Raw genomic sequence first — 17,891 nt, 5'->3', positions numbered from 1 at the left:
AGACCCGACACCCGCTCCCCACCCCCCTGCCTCTGGGCCAGACCCGACACCCGCTCCCCACCCCCCTGCCTCTGGACCAGACCCGACACCCGCTCCCCACCCCCCTGCCTCTGGACCAGACCCGACACCCGCTCCCCACCCCACTGCCTCTGGACCAGATCCGACACCCGCTCCCTACCCCCCTGCCTCCGGACCAGACCCGACACCCACTCCCCCCCACACCTGCCTCTGGACCAGACCCGACACCCGCTCCCCACCCCACTGCCTCTGGACCAGACCCGACACCCGCTCCCCACCCCACTGCCTCTGGACCAGACCCGACACCCGCTCCCCACCCCACTGCCTCTGGACCAGACCCGACACCCGCTCCCCACCCCACTGCCTCTGGACCAGACCCGACACCCGCTCCCCACCCCACTGCCTCTGGGCCAGACCCGACACCCGCTCCCCACCCCCCTGCCTCTGGACCAGACCCGACACCCGCTCCCCACCCCACTGCCTCTGGGCCAGACCCGACACCCGCTCCCCACCCCACTGCCTCTGGACCAGACCCGATACCCGCTACTGCCTCCCCCCACCCCCGACTGGACCCGACCCGACCCACGCTCCTGTTCCCACTCCCCGCCCCCCCGACTGGACCCGACCCGCGCTCCTGTTCCCGCTCCCCGCCTCCCCGACTGGACCCGCGCTCCTGTTCCCGCTCCACACCCCCCCGACTGGACCCGACCCGATCCGCGCTCCTGTTCCCGCTCCTGACCCCCCCGACTGGACCCGACCCGCATTCCTGTTCCCGCTCCCCGCCCCCCCGACTGGACCCGACCCGCGCTCCTGTTCCCGCTCCTCGCCTCCCCGACTGGACCCTACCCGCGCTCCTGTTCCCGCTCCCCGCCCCCCCGACTGGACCCGACCCGCGCTCCTGTTCCCGCTCCTCGCCTCCCCGACTGGACCCGACCCGACCCGCGCTCCTGTTCCCGCTCCCCCGACTGGACCCGACCTGCGCTCCTGTTCCCGCTCCCCGCCTCCCCGACTGGACCCGACCCGACCCGCACTCCCACCCCCCGACCCGACCCCCCCCCACTGGACCCGACCCGACTCCCGTTCCCGGACTGAATCGGATCCGACCTGACCTCCCTCCCTCCCTCCCTCCCTCCCGTCTCTCTCCCTCCCTCCCCCCGACCCGAACCGAACCGAACCTCCCCGACCCGACCCAACGCCACCTACCTGTAAATCTGGTGCTGGGGACGGGCCCTGCCCGAAGTCTCGGGCCGGCCCGTTCAGCCTTCGGTCCCAAAAGGCCTGCCTGAAGCACTTTCACACAGGTAGGAAGATGGTTTATTTAATCTTTTCTTTGCTTATAAATGTTTATTCAGGTTGGATTTATTTGTATAATATTTGTAGAAGTATAAATAAGTATTTATTGTAGAATTTAATGACTTCCCTTCCCCCCCCACCTAGCTCCGGACGCCTAATTTGTAACCTGCGCCTGATTTTTTAATGTGTAGAACAGGTTTTTTCAGTTCTACAAAAATCTTCACTTGCTCCATTCTACTTTAGTTTGGAGTATGTTTTCACTGTGGAAACTTTCAAATCAGGCGTCAGTGGCCGGACACGCCCCCTTTTGAAGAAAAAATTCTGTTCCAAAGTCGAACTGTTCTACCTGACTAGAACTGCAGAAAATTTTTTTTGGAGAATTGCAATTTCTAAGATAGTCCGTTCTCCACCAGTTGCTCCTAAAAATCAGGCGCAAATCATGTGGAAACTTGGGCCCAAAAGGTTAGTATACAGGTATAGCAAGTGATCAGGAAGGCCAATGGAATCTTGGCCTTTATTGCAAAGGGGATAGAGTATAAAAGCAGAGAAGTCTTGCTGCAGTTATACAGGATATTGGTGAGGCCACACCTGGAATACTGTGTGCAGTTTTGGTTTCCATATTTAAGAAAAGATATACTTGCTTTGGAGATCGTTCAGAGAAGGTTCACTTGGTTGATTCCGGAGATGAGGGGGTTGACTCATGAGGAAAGATTGAGTAGGTTAGGCCTCTACTCATTGGAATCTTATTGAAACGTATAAGATTATGAGGGGGCTTGACAAGGTGGATGCAGAGAGGATATTTCCACTGTTAGGAGAGACTAGAACTAGGGGGCATAATCTTAGAATAAGGGGTTTCCCACTTAATACTGAGATGAGGAGGAATTTCTTCTCTTAGAGGGTTGTAAATCTGTGGAATTCACTGCCTCAGAGAGCTGTGGAAGCTGGGTCATTGAATAAATTTAAGACAGAAATAGACAGGTTCTTAACCGATAAGGGAATAAGGGGTTATATGGGGAGCGGGCAGGGAAGTGGACCTGAGTCAATGATCGGATCAGCCATGATCATATTAAATGGCAGAGCAGGCTCAAGGGGCCGTTTGACATACTCCTGCCCCTATTTCTCATGTTATTCAATTCAATCTGTCCAATTACCGCCATGTCAGCTTACTCTCAATCATCAGCAAAGTGATGGAAGGTGTCACCAACAGTGCTTTCAAGCGGCACTTATTCACCAATCACCTGCTCACCAATGCTTAGTTTGGGTTCTGCCAAGACTACTCGGCTCTAAACCTCATTACAGCATTGGTCCAAACATGGACAAAAGAGCTGAATTCCAGAGGTGAGCTGAGTGTGACTGCCTTGACATCAAGGCAGTATTTGACCGAGTGCAGCATCAAGGAGCCTGAGTAAAACTGATATCAATAGGAATCGGGGAAAAAACTCTCCACTGGTTGGAGTCATACTTACCACAAAGGAAGATGGTTGTGGTTGCTGGAGGCCAATCATCTCAATCCCAGGACATTGCTGTAGGAGATCCGCATGACAATGTCTCAGGCCGATCCACCTTCAGCTGCTTCATCAATGATCTTCCCTTCATCATAAGATCAGAATTGGGGATGTTTGCTGATGACTGCACATTATTCAGTGCCATTTCCAACTCCTCAGATAATGAAGCAGTCCATGTCCGCATGCAGCAGGGCCTGGACAACATCCAGGCTTGGGCTGATAAGTGGCAAGTAACATTGGCACCACACAAGGGAATGACCATCTCCAACAAACGAGAGTCTAACCACCGTCCCTTGACAGTCAATGGCATTATCATCACAAAGTCCTTCACATCAACATTCTGGGGGTCACCATTGACCAGAAACTTAACTGGACTCCATAAATACTGTGACAACAACAGCAGGTCAAAAGCTGGGTATTCTGCAGCAAGGGACTCCCTAAAGCTTTTCCACCATCGACAAGGCACAAGTCAGGAGTGTGATGAAATATCTCCACTTGCTTGTGTGAGTGCAGTTCCAACACTTAAGAACCTCGACACCATCCAGGACAAAGCAGCCCGCTTGAGTGGCACCCCAATATTCACTCCCTCCACCACTGGTGCACTGTGGCTGCAGTATGTACCATCTACAAGATGCATTACAGCAACTTGCCAAGGCTTCTTCTGCAGCACCTCCCAAACCCCCTATTTCCACCACCTAGAAGAACAAGGGCAGCAGGCGCATGGGATCACCATCACCTGTCAGCTCCCCTCCAAGTTACACACCATCCTGACTTGGAAATATATTACCGTTCCTTCATCATTGCTGGGACAAAATTCTGCAACTCCCCACATAACAACACTGTGGGAGTTCCTTCACCACACGGACTGCAGCAGTTCAAGAAGGTGGCTGACCAACCATTAGAGATGGGCAATAAATGCTGGCCTTGCCATGACGCCCACATCCCAGCTCAAATTTTAAAAAATAACCAACCTGCTCCATTTTCTCCTCCAGTTCTTGATTGTCCTCCTCCATTTGCTTTCTCCTGCTTTCAAGAGCTTTGACTTCACTGTCCAGCTTCATCACTTTAGTCAGGTTCTCGTCAATTTGCAACAAACGTTCCTGTGAAGACAAACAATCCAGTTCACAACACATCAATTTTAAAAATCCAACCACGTGTTCGACCCAGCCAATACAGTAATGCACAATAAATGCAAAGAATACACCAGGCGTTCTATGGTAGTATCATCATCATAGGCGGTCCCTTGAAATGAGGATGACTTGCTTCCACGCCAAAAAAGATTAAGTTCACAGGTGTTCCAATGAAGGACCTAAAATTCCAGGTCCTGAACTACATCCTGACGGGTGGAAGATGCCTGTGTGTGGATTTTTTTAACGTTTGGTAGCCGTTGCACACCAGCCATCATAGGGCTTGACACAGCTAGGCTTTGGTCCAGTGGCAAGGATTACCCAAGACGACTCGAGATTTGCTCTGCTGCACGGGCCTAGTGCGCACACATATCGCAGTGTGGGCTGGCCCATGCTGCCCCTGGGCCCGAACTCACGCCTCCCCTGGGCCATGATCACATCCTTCCAGTCTCTTGCCGCTCCTTCGCCCCATCTCGCCGCTCTGCTGTATCTGCCCACGCTCCACTTACACGCACGCTCCCCAAAACCCTTAATTTACTTATTGGTTAAAAATCTATCTATCTGTGATTTGAATACATTCAATGAACTAGCCTCAACTGCTTCCCTGGGCAGAGAATTCCACAGATTCACAACCCTCTGGGAGAAGAAATTCCTTCTCAACTCGGTTTAATTTGGCTCCCCCGTATTTTGAGGCTGTGCCCCCTAGTTCTAGTCTCCCCGACCAGTGGAAACAACCTCTCTGCCTCTATCTTGTCTATCCCTTTCATTATTTTAAATGTTTCTATAAGATCACCCCTCATCCTTTCTGAACTCCAACGAGTAAAGACCCAGTCTACTCAATCTATCATCATAAGGTAACCCCCTCATCTCTGGAATCAGCCTAGTGAATCGTCTCTGTACCCCCCTCCAAAGCTAGTATATATCCTTCCTTAAGTAAGGTGACCAAAACTGCATGCAGTACTCCAGGTGCGACCTCACCAATACCCTGTACAGTTGCAGCAGGACCTCCCTGCTTTTGCACTCCATCCCTCTCGCAATGAAGGCCAACATTCCATTCGCTTTCCTGATTACCTGCTGCACCTGCAAACTAACTTTTTTGGGGATTCACGCACAAGGAGGGCACGGTTTAATGTTTTTTGTTTACTCCCAAAAAAAAAAGTTTCACGCACAAGGACCCCTATATTTATATATAGAGAAGACCGTCATCCAGTAGGCTTCCTCAGCGGTCAGTCCAGATTACAATTATTGAAGAATTTCTACAACGTTTATTTTTGTTTAATTGTTCAATTAGGCCCCCCAAGTCCTTCAGCACCGCAGCATGTTGTAATTTCTCCCCATTCAAATAATATTCCTTTTTACTGTTTTTTTTCCCCAAGGTGGATGACCTCACATTTTCCGACATTGTATTCCATCTGCCAAATCTTAGCCCATTCGCTTAACCTATCTAAATCTCTATTAAGCTGAAAGCAGAAAAACTGAGTGTGATCACAGAACAGCAATCTCATCAAGACTGACGATGGCAGATTGCAAAGGCAGTTTATAATTGTCATCTAAAATTGCAAGGTCACATAAGTAGTTTGGAACTACTCCCAGGTATCTATATTGCATGGAATGTACAGGACATTCGGCCCAACTGGTTTATGCCAGTGTTTATGCTCCACACGAGCCTCCTCCCACCCCTCCTCATCCCACCCTATCAGGACATCCTTCCATTCCTTTCTCCTTCATGTACTTTCCCAGCGTCTCCTTAAAAGCATCGTAAACACATCAGCACAGGTGAAAGGAAAACAAAACATAGGGCAGGCAAGTAACCCTGGATCACTCTAGTACACGCTAGCAGCCAGGCAGAGTGTTATTGATTGCACTACGGAGCTCCCAGGTTTGATCCTTGGCGTCTGCTAAGTTAACCAACCTCAGCCAGGGTAGCATCAAGCACAATGACATTCGTCGAGAAGAGGATCGCTCAGCCGCAATACACTCCCCACCAACCATCCTCAAAAAGCTCGCCGAAACTAACTGTCCAGGCTCACATAATGGAGGGCTGTAGGCACACTTGAGATCATAGTTAAGCAGCAGGGTTAAAAAGGGAACAGGAACGGTGTGATTATGTAAATCAGACAGAGTGACAAATGGACATTTGGCCAATCAAATTCCATCCTTTTAGTCCCCTAACTACCCAGCCTGGCAGGAACATACATTCTGAAATAGATTAACGTGTAGGACGGTTGATGAACAGTGGTGTACATTTAAGGAGATATTTCACAACTCTCAAGAAAAATATATTCCAGTGAGGAGGAAAGGGTGTAAGAGAAAAGATAGCCATCCGTGGCTAACTAAAGAAATAAAGGACGGCATCTAATTAAAAACAAGGGCATACAAAGTGGCCAAAACTAGTGGGAGGACAGAAGATTGGGAAGCTTTTAAAAGCCAGCAAAGGATGACTAAAAAAATGATCAAGAAAGGAAAGATAGACTATGAAAGTAAACTAGCACGAAATATAAAAACAGATAGCAAGAATTTCTATAGGTATATAAAAAGGAAGAGTGGCTAAAGTAAATGTTAGTACCTTAGAGGACGAGACCAGGGAATTAGTAATGAAGAATTGGAGATGGCAGAAACTCTGAACAAATATTTTGTATCATTCTTTACGGTAGAGGACACTAACAATATCCCAACAGTGGATAATCAAGGAGTTATGGAGTTGGGAGGGGGGGGGGGGGGTGGGAGAGAGGCACTTAACACAATCACTAAGGAGGTGGTACCCAGTATGATAATGGGACTAAAGGCTGATAAATCCCCTGGACCTGATGGCTTGCATCCTACGGCCTTAAGAGAAGTAGCGGCAGGGATTGTGGATGCATCGGTTGTAATTTACCAAAATTCCCTGGATTCTTGGGAGGTCCCTGCAGATTTGTAAACTGTAATTGTAACACCTCTATTTAAAAAAGGAGGCAGACAAAAAACAGGAAACTATAGGCCATTAGCCTAACATCTGTGGTTGGGAAAAATGTTGGAGTCCATTATTAAAGAAGCAGTAGCAGGACATTTGAAAAAGCAAAATTTGGTCAGGCAGAGTCAGCATGGATTTATGAAGGGGAAGTCATGTTTGACAAATTTGCTGGAATTCTTTGAGGATGTAACTAACAGGGTGGATAAAGGAGAACCAGTGAATGTGGTGTATTTGGACTTCCAGAAGGCATTTGACAAGGTACCACATAAAAGGTTACTGCACAAGGTAATATATTAGCATGGATAAAGGATTGGCTAACTAACAGAAAACAGAGAGTCGGGATAAATGGTTTGTTCTCGGATTGGCAATCACTAACTAGTGGGGTGCCGCAGGGATCAGTGCTGGGACCCCAACTATTTACAATCTATATTAACAACTTGGAAGAAGGGACCGAGTGTAACGTAGCCAAGTTTGCTGATGATACATAGATGGGAGGAAAAGTAATGTGTGAGGAGGACACACAAAATCTGCAAAAGGACATAGACAGGCTAAGTGATGGGGCAAAAATTTGTCAGATGGAGTATAATGTTGGAAAGTGTGAGGTCATGCACTTTGGCAAAAAAAAAATCAAAGAGCAAGTTATTATTTAAATGGAGAAAGATTGCAAAGTGCTGCAGTACTGTGGGACCTGGGGGTATTTGTACATGAAACACAAAAGGTTAGTATGCAGGTACAGCAAGTGATCAGGAAGGCCTTTATTGCAAAGGGGATGGAGTATAAAAGCGGGGAAGTCTTGCTACAGATATACAGGGTATTGGTGAGGCCACACCTGAACACTGCGTGCAGTTTTGGTTTCATTATTTCCGAAAGGATATACTTGCTTTGGAGGCAGTTCAGAGAAGGTTCACTAGGTTGATTCCGGAGATGAGGGTGTTGACTTATGAGGAAAGGTTGAGTAGGTTGGGCCTCTACGCATTGGAATTCAGAAGAATGAGAGGTGATTTTATCGAAACATGTAAGATTATGAGGGGGCTTGACAAAGTGGATGCAGAGAGGATGTTTCCACTGATGGGGGAGGCTAGAACAAGAGGGCATAATCTTAGAATAAGGGGCCACCTATTTAAAACAGAGATGAGGAGAAATTTCTTCTGAGGGTTGTAAATCTGTGGAATTCACTGCCTCAAAAAGTTGTGAAAGCTGGGATATTGAATAAATTTAAGACAGAAATATACAGTTTCTTAAACGATAAGAGAATAAGCGGTTATGGAGAGCGGGCAGGGAAGTGGACCCGAGTCCATGATCGGATCAGCCATGATCGTATTAAATGGCGGAGCAGGCTCGAGGGGCCCTATGGCCTACTCCTGCTCCTATTTCTTATGTTTTATGAATGTTCTTAGTGTCCTTGGAATCTTTAGTTGAATATATATTCTATAAAGTTGGTGGCACCAAGGGGCTGGTTAATTCTGTGCTCTGTCCTTTTTTTGTTATATCAACGAAGATGCTCCATAGTCGATGGTTTTGTGGAAGGATCAATTATCCTGATGTAATCAGCATCATAGAGTGATAATTAGCTGTGAATTATCAGAAAATAATAGGCACAGAATGCTATCTCTATGGCCATATTTTCTCCCAAAAGGAAGCTAATTTAATTTACATTCCAGAGCAGAGATATGAGCCAAACTGATCACTTTGTTATCGAGCTTTTGAGGAATGGAACATATTTTTCTCCCCACTTTTGATACCCAGTAGCAATGTTCCCTCTCATTTTTTGGGGGCGCCGTGCGGCCCCTTTAATGGGCCATTCAAAATACCGCGCACGCACGGCTATCACATTGAAAAACTGGCTGCACGGGATCCCTGGAGCACTGAGCGGAAGGGTGGCTTAAAAGAAGCACTGCGCAGTAAGCAGCTCTTCGTACTCCCAGGTGAGGTATAAATGCATTGGAAATTTCCCTCCACTCAGCCCAGTAGCACGTCCTAAATGCATTTTCAAAAAGCATTATCTGCAGCTTTCCATCTTTGTGGTCTGAATAAAACTGCCAACTCATGCAAAGACGTGATAGAAGTGTCCTCATGAAAAGAGGACACTTTCACCCCATCAGTCCCATGTTTGGATTCAAACCCATCCTGCGAAAGAAAAGGGTACAGTGCCAGCCCCACCATTTGCCACACTGCACCCATTCCAATTATAATAGTAGTACGAGCAGAAGTAGAACAACATGATGCATTTAGCCAGATATGGCCAATTGATTTTCTGATCAGCAAATAGAAAATGAGTGATAGACACCAGCCTTGTAATGTGATCCCAAGTGGACGTTTACCTTTTTGAGAGTTTGCTGGTAAAATGTCAAGACGAAAAACAGTGTGCGAGCATTTGTTTAACCACTGAGTGCTTTGCTTCCTTGGTTACTGACTGGTGGTAGATGTTAGGTAAGTAGGCACATGTGAAGTGCATTTACCTGTATAGTGCGAGTGTATTAAGGCATCTCGTACTAAAATTAGTGTATGTGGCTAAAGCATTGCCTCCGTAGCCACACATGTGGCCAGTCAGCAATGTCTATTGGACAACATGGTCCCAACGTGTAGTTCTTTTCTTCAGTTGGAAAGACAAGGCTGCTCAACACCTTCACAACCAGAAATGTTGCTCAAGCTCAAGCTCCAAACAACATGTCTTGAGAGATTGAGCTATCCGTCAACCTTTTCTTTGCACTAGCTAATGGCTTAATCCCAAACCCAACCACAAAGGTACAGAGAACCTACAGCACAGAAACATGTCCTTCTGCCCAAACTGGTCTATGACAGCGTCTATACTCCACATGGGCCTCTTTACCATGGTGGGATCTGTACTCACCGCCACTGGGGTGCCAGACTAGTATCAGAATTACTAGGTAAAAACAAATTAGGTATAAAATTGATAAACTGGCTCATGTTAAAAACTGTCTCCAACCGTCCAGGTGTGGCTGCGTCAATCCCCAACTACAAGAGCTATCAGGCTACTGCGCCCCATCGGTGTTACCGGAAGATGCACCATACCGACAGGTTAGAAGGGGTGGCTGCTGTCATGGAGAATTTGACTACACTTGGAAAAAGTTCTGGTGCCGCAGTACCCAAAAATTATTTAAATGCACTGATGCACACCAACACCTTTAGATTAGATCAAAGCTCAACGGATGTAAAAATATTGAAAATGATTAACCCCCCTCCCCGTGCCCCCCGATAAACATCAAGCTTGCTGTCTTTAACTTGCAAACTTTCAGCATAAAATGGTCTGATAGTTTTGTTTTCTGTGTTAAATTTTCAGTTAAATTTGATTTCAATCTTTTCAAAAGGTGTGAAGTTGTGGTGGGTGCAGTTTAAAGCAAGTTTGATGATCAAACTATTTTAAAATTGTGGCAATGGTTCATTTATATGCAAACATACTCAGATGCTGCAACATATTGAATGGCCTACCTTTAAAGTTGCCCCACTATTCTCCCAAATGAGTCATCCCATAATGTTTCAGTTTTTGGGGGCAAGGTTGCACCAGTAGACAGGGTTGTGATCTGACATCAGGAGTAACCGGTCGCCAATGTGAACCCGACAAAGATACTGAATAGCCCCAGAGTGTCTTGCCTTGCTAACTGAAGAATAATTTCACAGGAATACCTTGGAGAAGTTACAATATTCAACCCGAGTTTATACCTCAAAGGAGGCCACGTGTCCCATCTCCAAATAGACATTGCAAACTGGTAATACAAGTTCTGCCAGTGCGTTCAGCGGAGGGAATGGGAATAAGGTAAATGCAGATACCACTAGAACCCCATGCCCAGGTTTCCAGATTCCATCCACAGGAGTAACAAAGGCAGGGTCCTACACCCAATGTACTGTGAGTTGGAATCTAGATTCAAGCATGGGTGGCTGTATCTGCTGTAAATTCTTAAGAGAGCTTGACAGGGTAGATGCTGGGAGGATGTTTCCCCTGGTTGGGGAGTCTAGAACCAGGGGTCATAGTCTCAGAATAAAGGGTCAGCTATTCTCTACCCCAGAGAGCTGCGGATGCTCAATCGTTGAGTATATTCAAACCAGAGATTGATAGATTTTTGGATACGAAGGGAATCAAGGGATTTGGAGACAGTGCGGTAAGGTGGAGTTGAGGTCGAAGATCAACCATAATCTTATTAAATGGCAAAGCAGACTCGAAGGGCCAAATGGCCTACTCCTGCTCCTACTTCTTACATTCTTAACTTTTGTTTACAATATAGATTGCAAATGTACTTAATTTACAAATATTAGTGCTCTTTCGCCAGCCAGTCATTCCTAGATGGCACTGCAGCTTCTGGTAGCCCTGCAGGACTAGCTATACATGAATAATCCGCAGTTGCCGTAGCCATGCCCGATCCAGATGTTAGCAGAGGTACCCTATAATCGAAGCACAAGTCTGTCAAGATTTGAACTCGCAAACCTCAATCATTGGGACAGAAGTATTTAAGTTATTTGGTTCAATTTACTGTCGATTATACACTTGATTGATTTTCACTTCCTGACAAATACCAATAGCATAGTTTGATCATGTATCCTGGAAACACCATTCAATGATCAGCTACCTGACAAACAAAAACTACCATCTCTTGCAGTGCTCTCCTGTATGGTTCCTATTGCTTTCACTCCGCTGGTTTTTTTGCCAACTAAAAGTAATACTTACTTAAACGGTACTTCTAAACGCCCGACACAACACAATTTGTATTTATATAGTGCCTTTAACGTAGTAAAACGTCCCAAGGCGTTTCACAGGAGTATACATTCAGCAAAGCAGAAGGACACACATATGGTGGCCACATGATTTGGAGCCTTTTGTCGATACCTTGGAAGGAACACTAAATGCCAAATTTGGCCATCAAGAGTTGGTGAACGGGCTCAAGCAGCAAGTCGCCATGTTCACTAACACAGAACTGTTCAATAACAACTTTTCTGGACTGCAATCAGTAGTCTTTCCCAGAGTCAGGTGTTTAAGATATTTAATTTTCCTTCACATGGTTATGAATATTTAATCTTAAAAAACAGATCCTGGGCAAGGCTATTGATCTCAATGCCTGAAAAATTTAGATACTTTCTTTGGTCATCCATTTCAGCTCTGTCCCAAAAGTGCCACAACAGAGTGGATAAGCGCCAACCGTTACCTGTGACCTGCGCTCTGCTAACCCAGCATAATCCCACGTGTTTGTTTCCCCAGGAACTACTTGGGTCAAATTCACGAGGCACATTAGTCACAGGTTCTCCCAGCTACATCCTTGTTGGGACATCGGATATACAAAAGTGCATTTTCCACTTATATTTAAAATTTATTTCGCTGTTCTTGGTTCCCAATAGGAACTCAGAATCAGGAGGAGACCATTCAGCCCCTCGAGCCTGTCCCACCATTCAATGAGATCATGGCTGATCTGCACCCTAACTATTTACCCGCCTTGGCTCTCAGATTTAAAATTATTAATTGAGCTAGCGTCTACTGCGTTTTGTGAGAGAGAGTTCCATACTTCTACTACCCTTTGCGTGAAGAAGTGTTGTCCTCACTTCTCCTGAAAATCCTGGTTTGGATTTTAAGATTATGCACCCTTGTCCTAGACTCCCACACCAATGGAAAATATTTCTCTATCTATAACCAATCAATTCCTTTCAAAATCCGAAAAACCTCGATCAAATCATCCCTTAACCTTCTATAGTCTAGGGAATACAAGCCTAGTTTATGTAGTGTATCCTCATAATCTATCCCACAGAGCCCTGGCAACATTGTGGTGAATCAGTGCTGCACTCCTTCCAAGGCCAATGTATTCGAAGGTACGGTGCCCAGAACTCTGTATAGCTGTAGCAAAACTTCTTCCCTTTTATATTCTAGCCATGCAGATATAAAGGCTAACATTCCATTAGCCTTTTTGATTATTTTTTATACCTGGCCACTACATATTAGTGATCTGTGTACATGGACCCCTAAATCTCTCTGCACCTTCACTGCTCCTAGCTTTTCACCATTTAAAAAATACTCGGATCTATTTTTTTGGTCCAAAATGGATTACCTCACACGTACCAGCGTTGAAATCCATCTGCCACAGTTTTGCCCACTTACTTAATCGATCATTGTATCTTTGCAATTTTATGCTCCTGTCTACATTACTTACTACGCCACCAATCTTCGGGTCATCAGCAAACTTGAATTTATGGCTCTCTATTATGTTACCCAAGTCATTAATAAATATAGTGAATAGTCGAGGCCCCAGCACAGATCCTGGTGGGACATCACTAGTCAACTTCCTTCCAATTCAAGTACATACCCATTATCCCTACTCTCTGTCTTCTACTGCCTAACCAATCTCCTAACCAGGTCAATAATTTTCCTTCAATTCCATGAGCTTTAATTTTAGCCAACAGGCTCTTATGTGGAACCTTATCGAATGTCTTCTGTAACTCTGTATAAACTACATCCATAGGCATTCCTCTGTCCACCACTTCAGTTACTTCTTCAAAACATTTAGTTAGGTTTGTTAGACATGACATAATCAAATAAGTACTTTGAAATTATTCCCAGGTATCTAGATTTTTTTTTAAGTGGCAAATGGCTATTTGGCCAATCGAATGTCATCCTTTTAGTCCCCTAATTATCCGACCTGGCAGGAACACACTTGATGAATAGCATGAATGTCTTTGGAATCTTGAGTTACATATATATTCTATAAAGTTGTTGGCATCAAGGGACAGGGTTATTCTACGCTCTGTCCTTTTTTTCATCACAACAATGAAGATGCTCCATATCCATGTGGAAGGATTCATTACCTTAATGTAATCAGCATCATAGTGATAATTAGCTGTGAATTATCAGAATATAATACAGTCCTAGCACACAGTATCCTCTATGGCCACATTTTCTCCCAAAAGAATGCTGATTTAATCTCCATTTCAGAGCAGAGAAACGAGATAAACTGATCATTTTGTTATAGAATCATAGAAATTTACATCACGGAAGGAGGCCATTTCGGCCCATCATGTCCGCACCGGCCGACTAAGAGCTAACCAGCCTAACCCCACTTTCCAGCTCTTGGTCCGTCGCCTTGTAGGTTACAGCACTTTGGCCCCAAGTTTCCACACGCGGCAAAACAGGCGCCCGTTTTTCGCGCCGAAAACGGCGCCTGAAAAAAAAACGCGCTATTCTCGAGCGCTTTGCAGCTCGATGTCAGCTTGTCAGGGGGCGGAGCCTACCACTTGCACCGATTTTGTAAGTAGGAGGGGGCGGGTACCATTTAAATGAGGTTTATTTGTGCCGGCAACCCTGCGCGTGCGCGTTGGAGCGTTCGCGCACGCGCAGTGTGAAGGAAACATTGGCACTCGGCCATTTTTGTCGTTCTTTGTAGCTGTTCAATTTTTAACATTTTTTAATAAAATCACATTGCCCTTCCATGATCAGCACTGAGGCTTCTTGCAGCAGTGAGAAGGCTGCAGGAAGCCTCAGAAGTTGAGGCAGCCGTTTCCCGACGGGCCCGACCGACGGCAGGGGGGCCTCCCCCTACCTGCCGTTGGGAACGGCTGCCTCCTCCCCCCACCCCCCGCTGCTGTCGGGAACGGCTGCCTCAACTTGTGAGGCTTCCTGCAGCCTTCTCCCTGCCTGAAGCACTTTCACACAGGTAGGAACATGGTTTATTTAATCTTTTCTTTGCTTATAAATTTTTATTCAGGTTGGAATTATTTGTATAATATTTGTATAAGTATAACTAAGGATTTATTGTAGAATGTAATGACTTCCCTCCACCCCCCCCCCCCTCGTTCCGGACGCCTAATTTGTAACCTGCGCCTGATTTTTTAATGTGTAGACAAGGTTTTTTCAGGCCTACAAAAATCTTCACTTGCTCCATTCTAAGTTAGTTTGGAGTACGTTTTCACTGTGGAAACTTTCAAAAAAAAGTTCTGTTCAAAAGTGAAACTGTTCTACATGACTAGAACTGCAGAAAACTTAAATGTGGAGAATTGCGATTTCTAAGATACTCCGTTCTCCACCAGTTGCTCCTAAAAATCAGGAGCAAATCATGTGGAAACTTGGGGCCTTTAAGTGCACATCCAAGTATTTTTTTTTTAAATGTGGTGAGGCTTTCTGCCTCTACCGCCCTTTCAGGCAGTGAGTTCCAGACCCCCACCATCCTCTGGGTAAAGACATTTCCCCTCAAATCCCTCCCCACAATTACTTTAAATCTATGCCCCCCCCTGGTTGTTGACCCATCTGCCAAGGGAAACAGGTCATTCCTATCCATTCTATCCAAGCACCTCAATTTTATACACCTCAATAAGGTCTCCCCTCTCAGCCTCCTCTGTTCCAAAGAAAATAGAGGTGGTATTGGAGAAAGAAACACATCGGTTTCCCACTTTTGATACCCGGTAGCAGCACTTCATGCTCCCAAGTGAGGTTTAAATGCATTGGGAAACTCCCTGCATTCAATTAGCGTGTCTTAAATGCCTCTTCAAAAAGACATGTCTGCAGCTTTCCATCTTCTCTACCGCTGTGGAACTCTCACCCACAAAAAGCAGTAGATGCCAGCTCAATTAATAATTTTACATGGGTGATCAATAGATTTTTGTGAGCCAAGGCGGGTAAACTTAGTTAGGATACAGACTGTTGTCTTGCAAATTCAAATCAACAGGAATACCCTGTGCAAAGTTAGAGAAAGACATAACCCCCTCCACATGCAGGCTCGCCGGTAAATGTAGGTAGAGCTCTTTGTACGACCCTTCCTTTTTGCACCTACAAAGGCAAAAAAAATTTCATAGACTTGGGATAATCAATGCTAGACTGAAGAAAACTGTATTTTTCAATTAATTGTTAAACATTTTTTTTTTTAAAAGATAGTAGTTATAGGACAATTCTTGAAATCTCTGCAACAGATCTTGGGGCAACAAGTTAGCTTTCTTTTACATTGGTACATTTGCAGAGTAGTCCTAGAAAGCATTAAAAAGACATTATCTTGGCCACTAGGGGAAAAAGACCGGTTTAAGCATTGTACTTCTGTAGTAACTATCTACATTGGCTCCCTGTTAAGCAATACTCAATTTCAAAATTCTCATCCTTGTTTACAAATTCCTCTATGGCTTCGCCCCTCCCTATCTCTGAAATCACATCCAGCCCCACAACCCCACCGAGATGTCTGCTCTCCTCTAATTCTGCCCTCTTGAGCATCCCTGATTATAATCGCTCAACCATCTGTGGCTGTGCCTTCAGCTGCTTAGGCCCTAAGCTCGAACTCCCTCCCTAAACCTCTCCACCTCCCTGCCTCTCTTTCTTTCTTCTTTTAAGACACTCCTTAAAGCCTACCTCTTTGACATCTGCCGTAATTTCTTCTTGTGTGGCTCAGTGTCAAATTTGTCTTATAACTCTCTTGTGAAGCGCCTTGGGACGTTTTACTACATTAAAGGCGCTACATAATTACAAGTTGTTGTTTACACCTTGATGCCAAATACATATAATGCAATGGTGCATTTCAAATGGGATTTAAACACTGAACTTTTTTCCCCCAAACACACTTCGAGAAAGACAACGCCTGTAAGTAAAAATCACAATAAGCTTCACCCTCAGTCCTCTGGTCCCACCTATGTATATGTATTTTTTAAAACAAAACTTCCCAGGTTAAAAGTGGTCACAGTTTAAAAAGCATTACCTCCAAGGGAGCGATCTGATTTTCAATCGATTGCACGTTCTCCTTTGAAGCAGTCAGCTGGGTCTCTTTGCCCGCCAGTTGATCCTGGATTCCGCGGGCTTTCTCTTTGTTTTGCTTTAGGTACTTGAGCTCCGCTTGGTACTCTCGGACACGCTGCGACTGTTTCAGACGGACTTGACGCAATGTTTCGAGAGCTTTAATATACCTGCAGCAAAAGGGCAAAATTTGCATTTTATCATCAAAATAATTGATTAAGCTTAGAACTCTATAGACACCAGAAAAAATTAATAGAGGTTGGATAAAACATTTTGGCCTAGAAATCCATCTCGGGTGGGGGCGTAAAACGGGCGGTATCAGATCGGCCATCCGTTATACGCAGTGCCTGCTATTGAGTTCCATTGCAGTCAATGCAAGTGAAATTCCGGCGCTGTGTATAATGGGTGCCCAATTTTGCACCACCCGAGATGAATTTCTAGGCCTTTGTCCTACATGGACTCCAGCATGAATTAATTATGCATCTCTGCTGTCAAAATGTGCCTTGTTTTTGAACATTGGATAATACAGGTTGAACCGCCCTTATCCGGAACCCTTGGCCTATTCCGAATGAGGGATATTTCCAAATAAGGGGAGGTCACGTGTTTTCAGTATGTGTGCACGCCGATTGGCTGGAACGACTGTCAGTCATTAATCAAGCACTGAGTACTGTAGAATGAGAATCTCGCTACACCGCTGACTTCTGCTCCTGAAACTGCTGGAGTATTAAAGTTAGCTTGGTGTCACAGGATTTGAATATTCTTGCAAGCATCCACACCAGTGTGGGTGCATTTTCATCACCCACTGGGAGGACAGAGGTGCAAAATGCAGGACTGAAAAGTCACGGGTGGCCAGTCAGATTTTTTTTGAGCTGTGATTCAGCCCCACTCGATAAAGGAGCCAATATCCCTGGCTGCGATTTTGCCTAGCAAGGCAGGCTCAGTGCGGCCAAGGCAAGTGGCAGGCTGCAATCCCGCTGCTGTCTCTATGCCAGCTTCTCCCAAGAATTTTGCGTTGCGGGTTGCCGTGCCCGGGTGCTGTGGGTACAGGGAGGTTGGTGTGGGAGCGAAGTCAGCACTGATTCGACGCTGCAGCAGTTGGCCTTGGGGGGGGGGGGAGGGGGAGAAATAGAGTGAGGTGGTTGGCAGCCCATCGGGCCCCAAAGTGTCGGCTCCGAAGTTGGATACATTTATTTAACATTGATATTTTTCGAGGATTTGGGGTAAACTTATTGTGGGTCTGTAAGTGTAAATGGGCAAATTAAAAACAAATTTTTTTTTGAGGATTTTGACTGGCCACA

The 17,891-nt window shown here is 45.7% G+C and overlaps 1 protein-coding gene across 2 annotated transcripts in view; it reads right to left on the bottom strand.

The window, feature by feature from the left end:
* rad50 (RAD50 homolog, double strand break repair protein) overlaps window positions 1-17,891 on the bottom strand; it is a 215,150-nt gene that overhangs the window by 174,168 nt on the left and 23,091 nt on the right. For both annotated transcript variants that reach the window (XM_070878055.1, XM_070878056.1), the window contains exons 6-7: window positions 16,559-16,763; window positions 3,788-3,916 (exon numbers count right to left, since the gene is read on the bottom strand). In XM_070878055.1, the coding sequence (XP_070734156.1) occupies window positions 3,788-3,916; window positions 16,559-16,763 (334 nt within the window). The remainder of the gene's footprint in view (window positions 1-3,787; window positions 3,917-16,558; window positions 16,764-17,891) is intronic.

The sequence above is a fragment of the Pristiophorus japonicus genome, chromosome 4 (genome assembly GCF_044704955.1).
Source record: "Pristiophorus japonicus isolate sPriJap1 chromosome 4, sPriJap1.hap1, whole genome shotgun sequence".
NCBI classification, from domain to species: domain Eukaryota; kingdom Metazoa; phylum Chordata; class Chondrichthyes; family Pristiophoridae; genus Pristiophorus; species Pristiophorus japonicus.
This window is presented reverse-complemented; position numbering and strand designations above follow the sequence as displayed.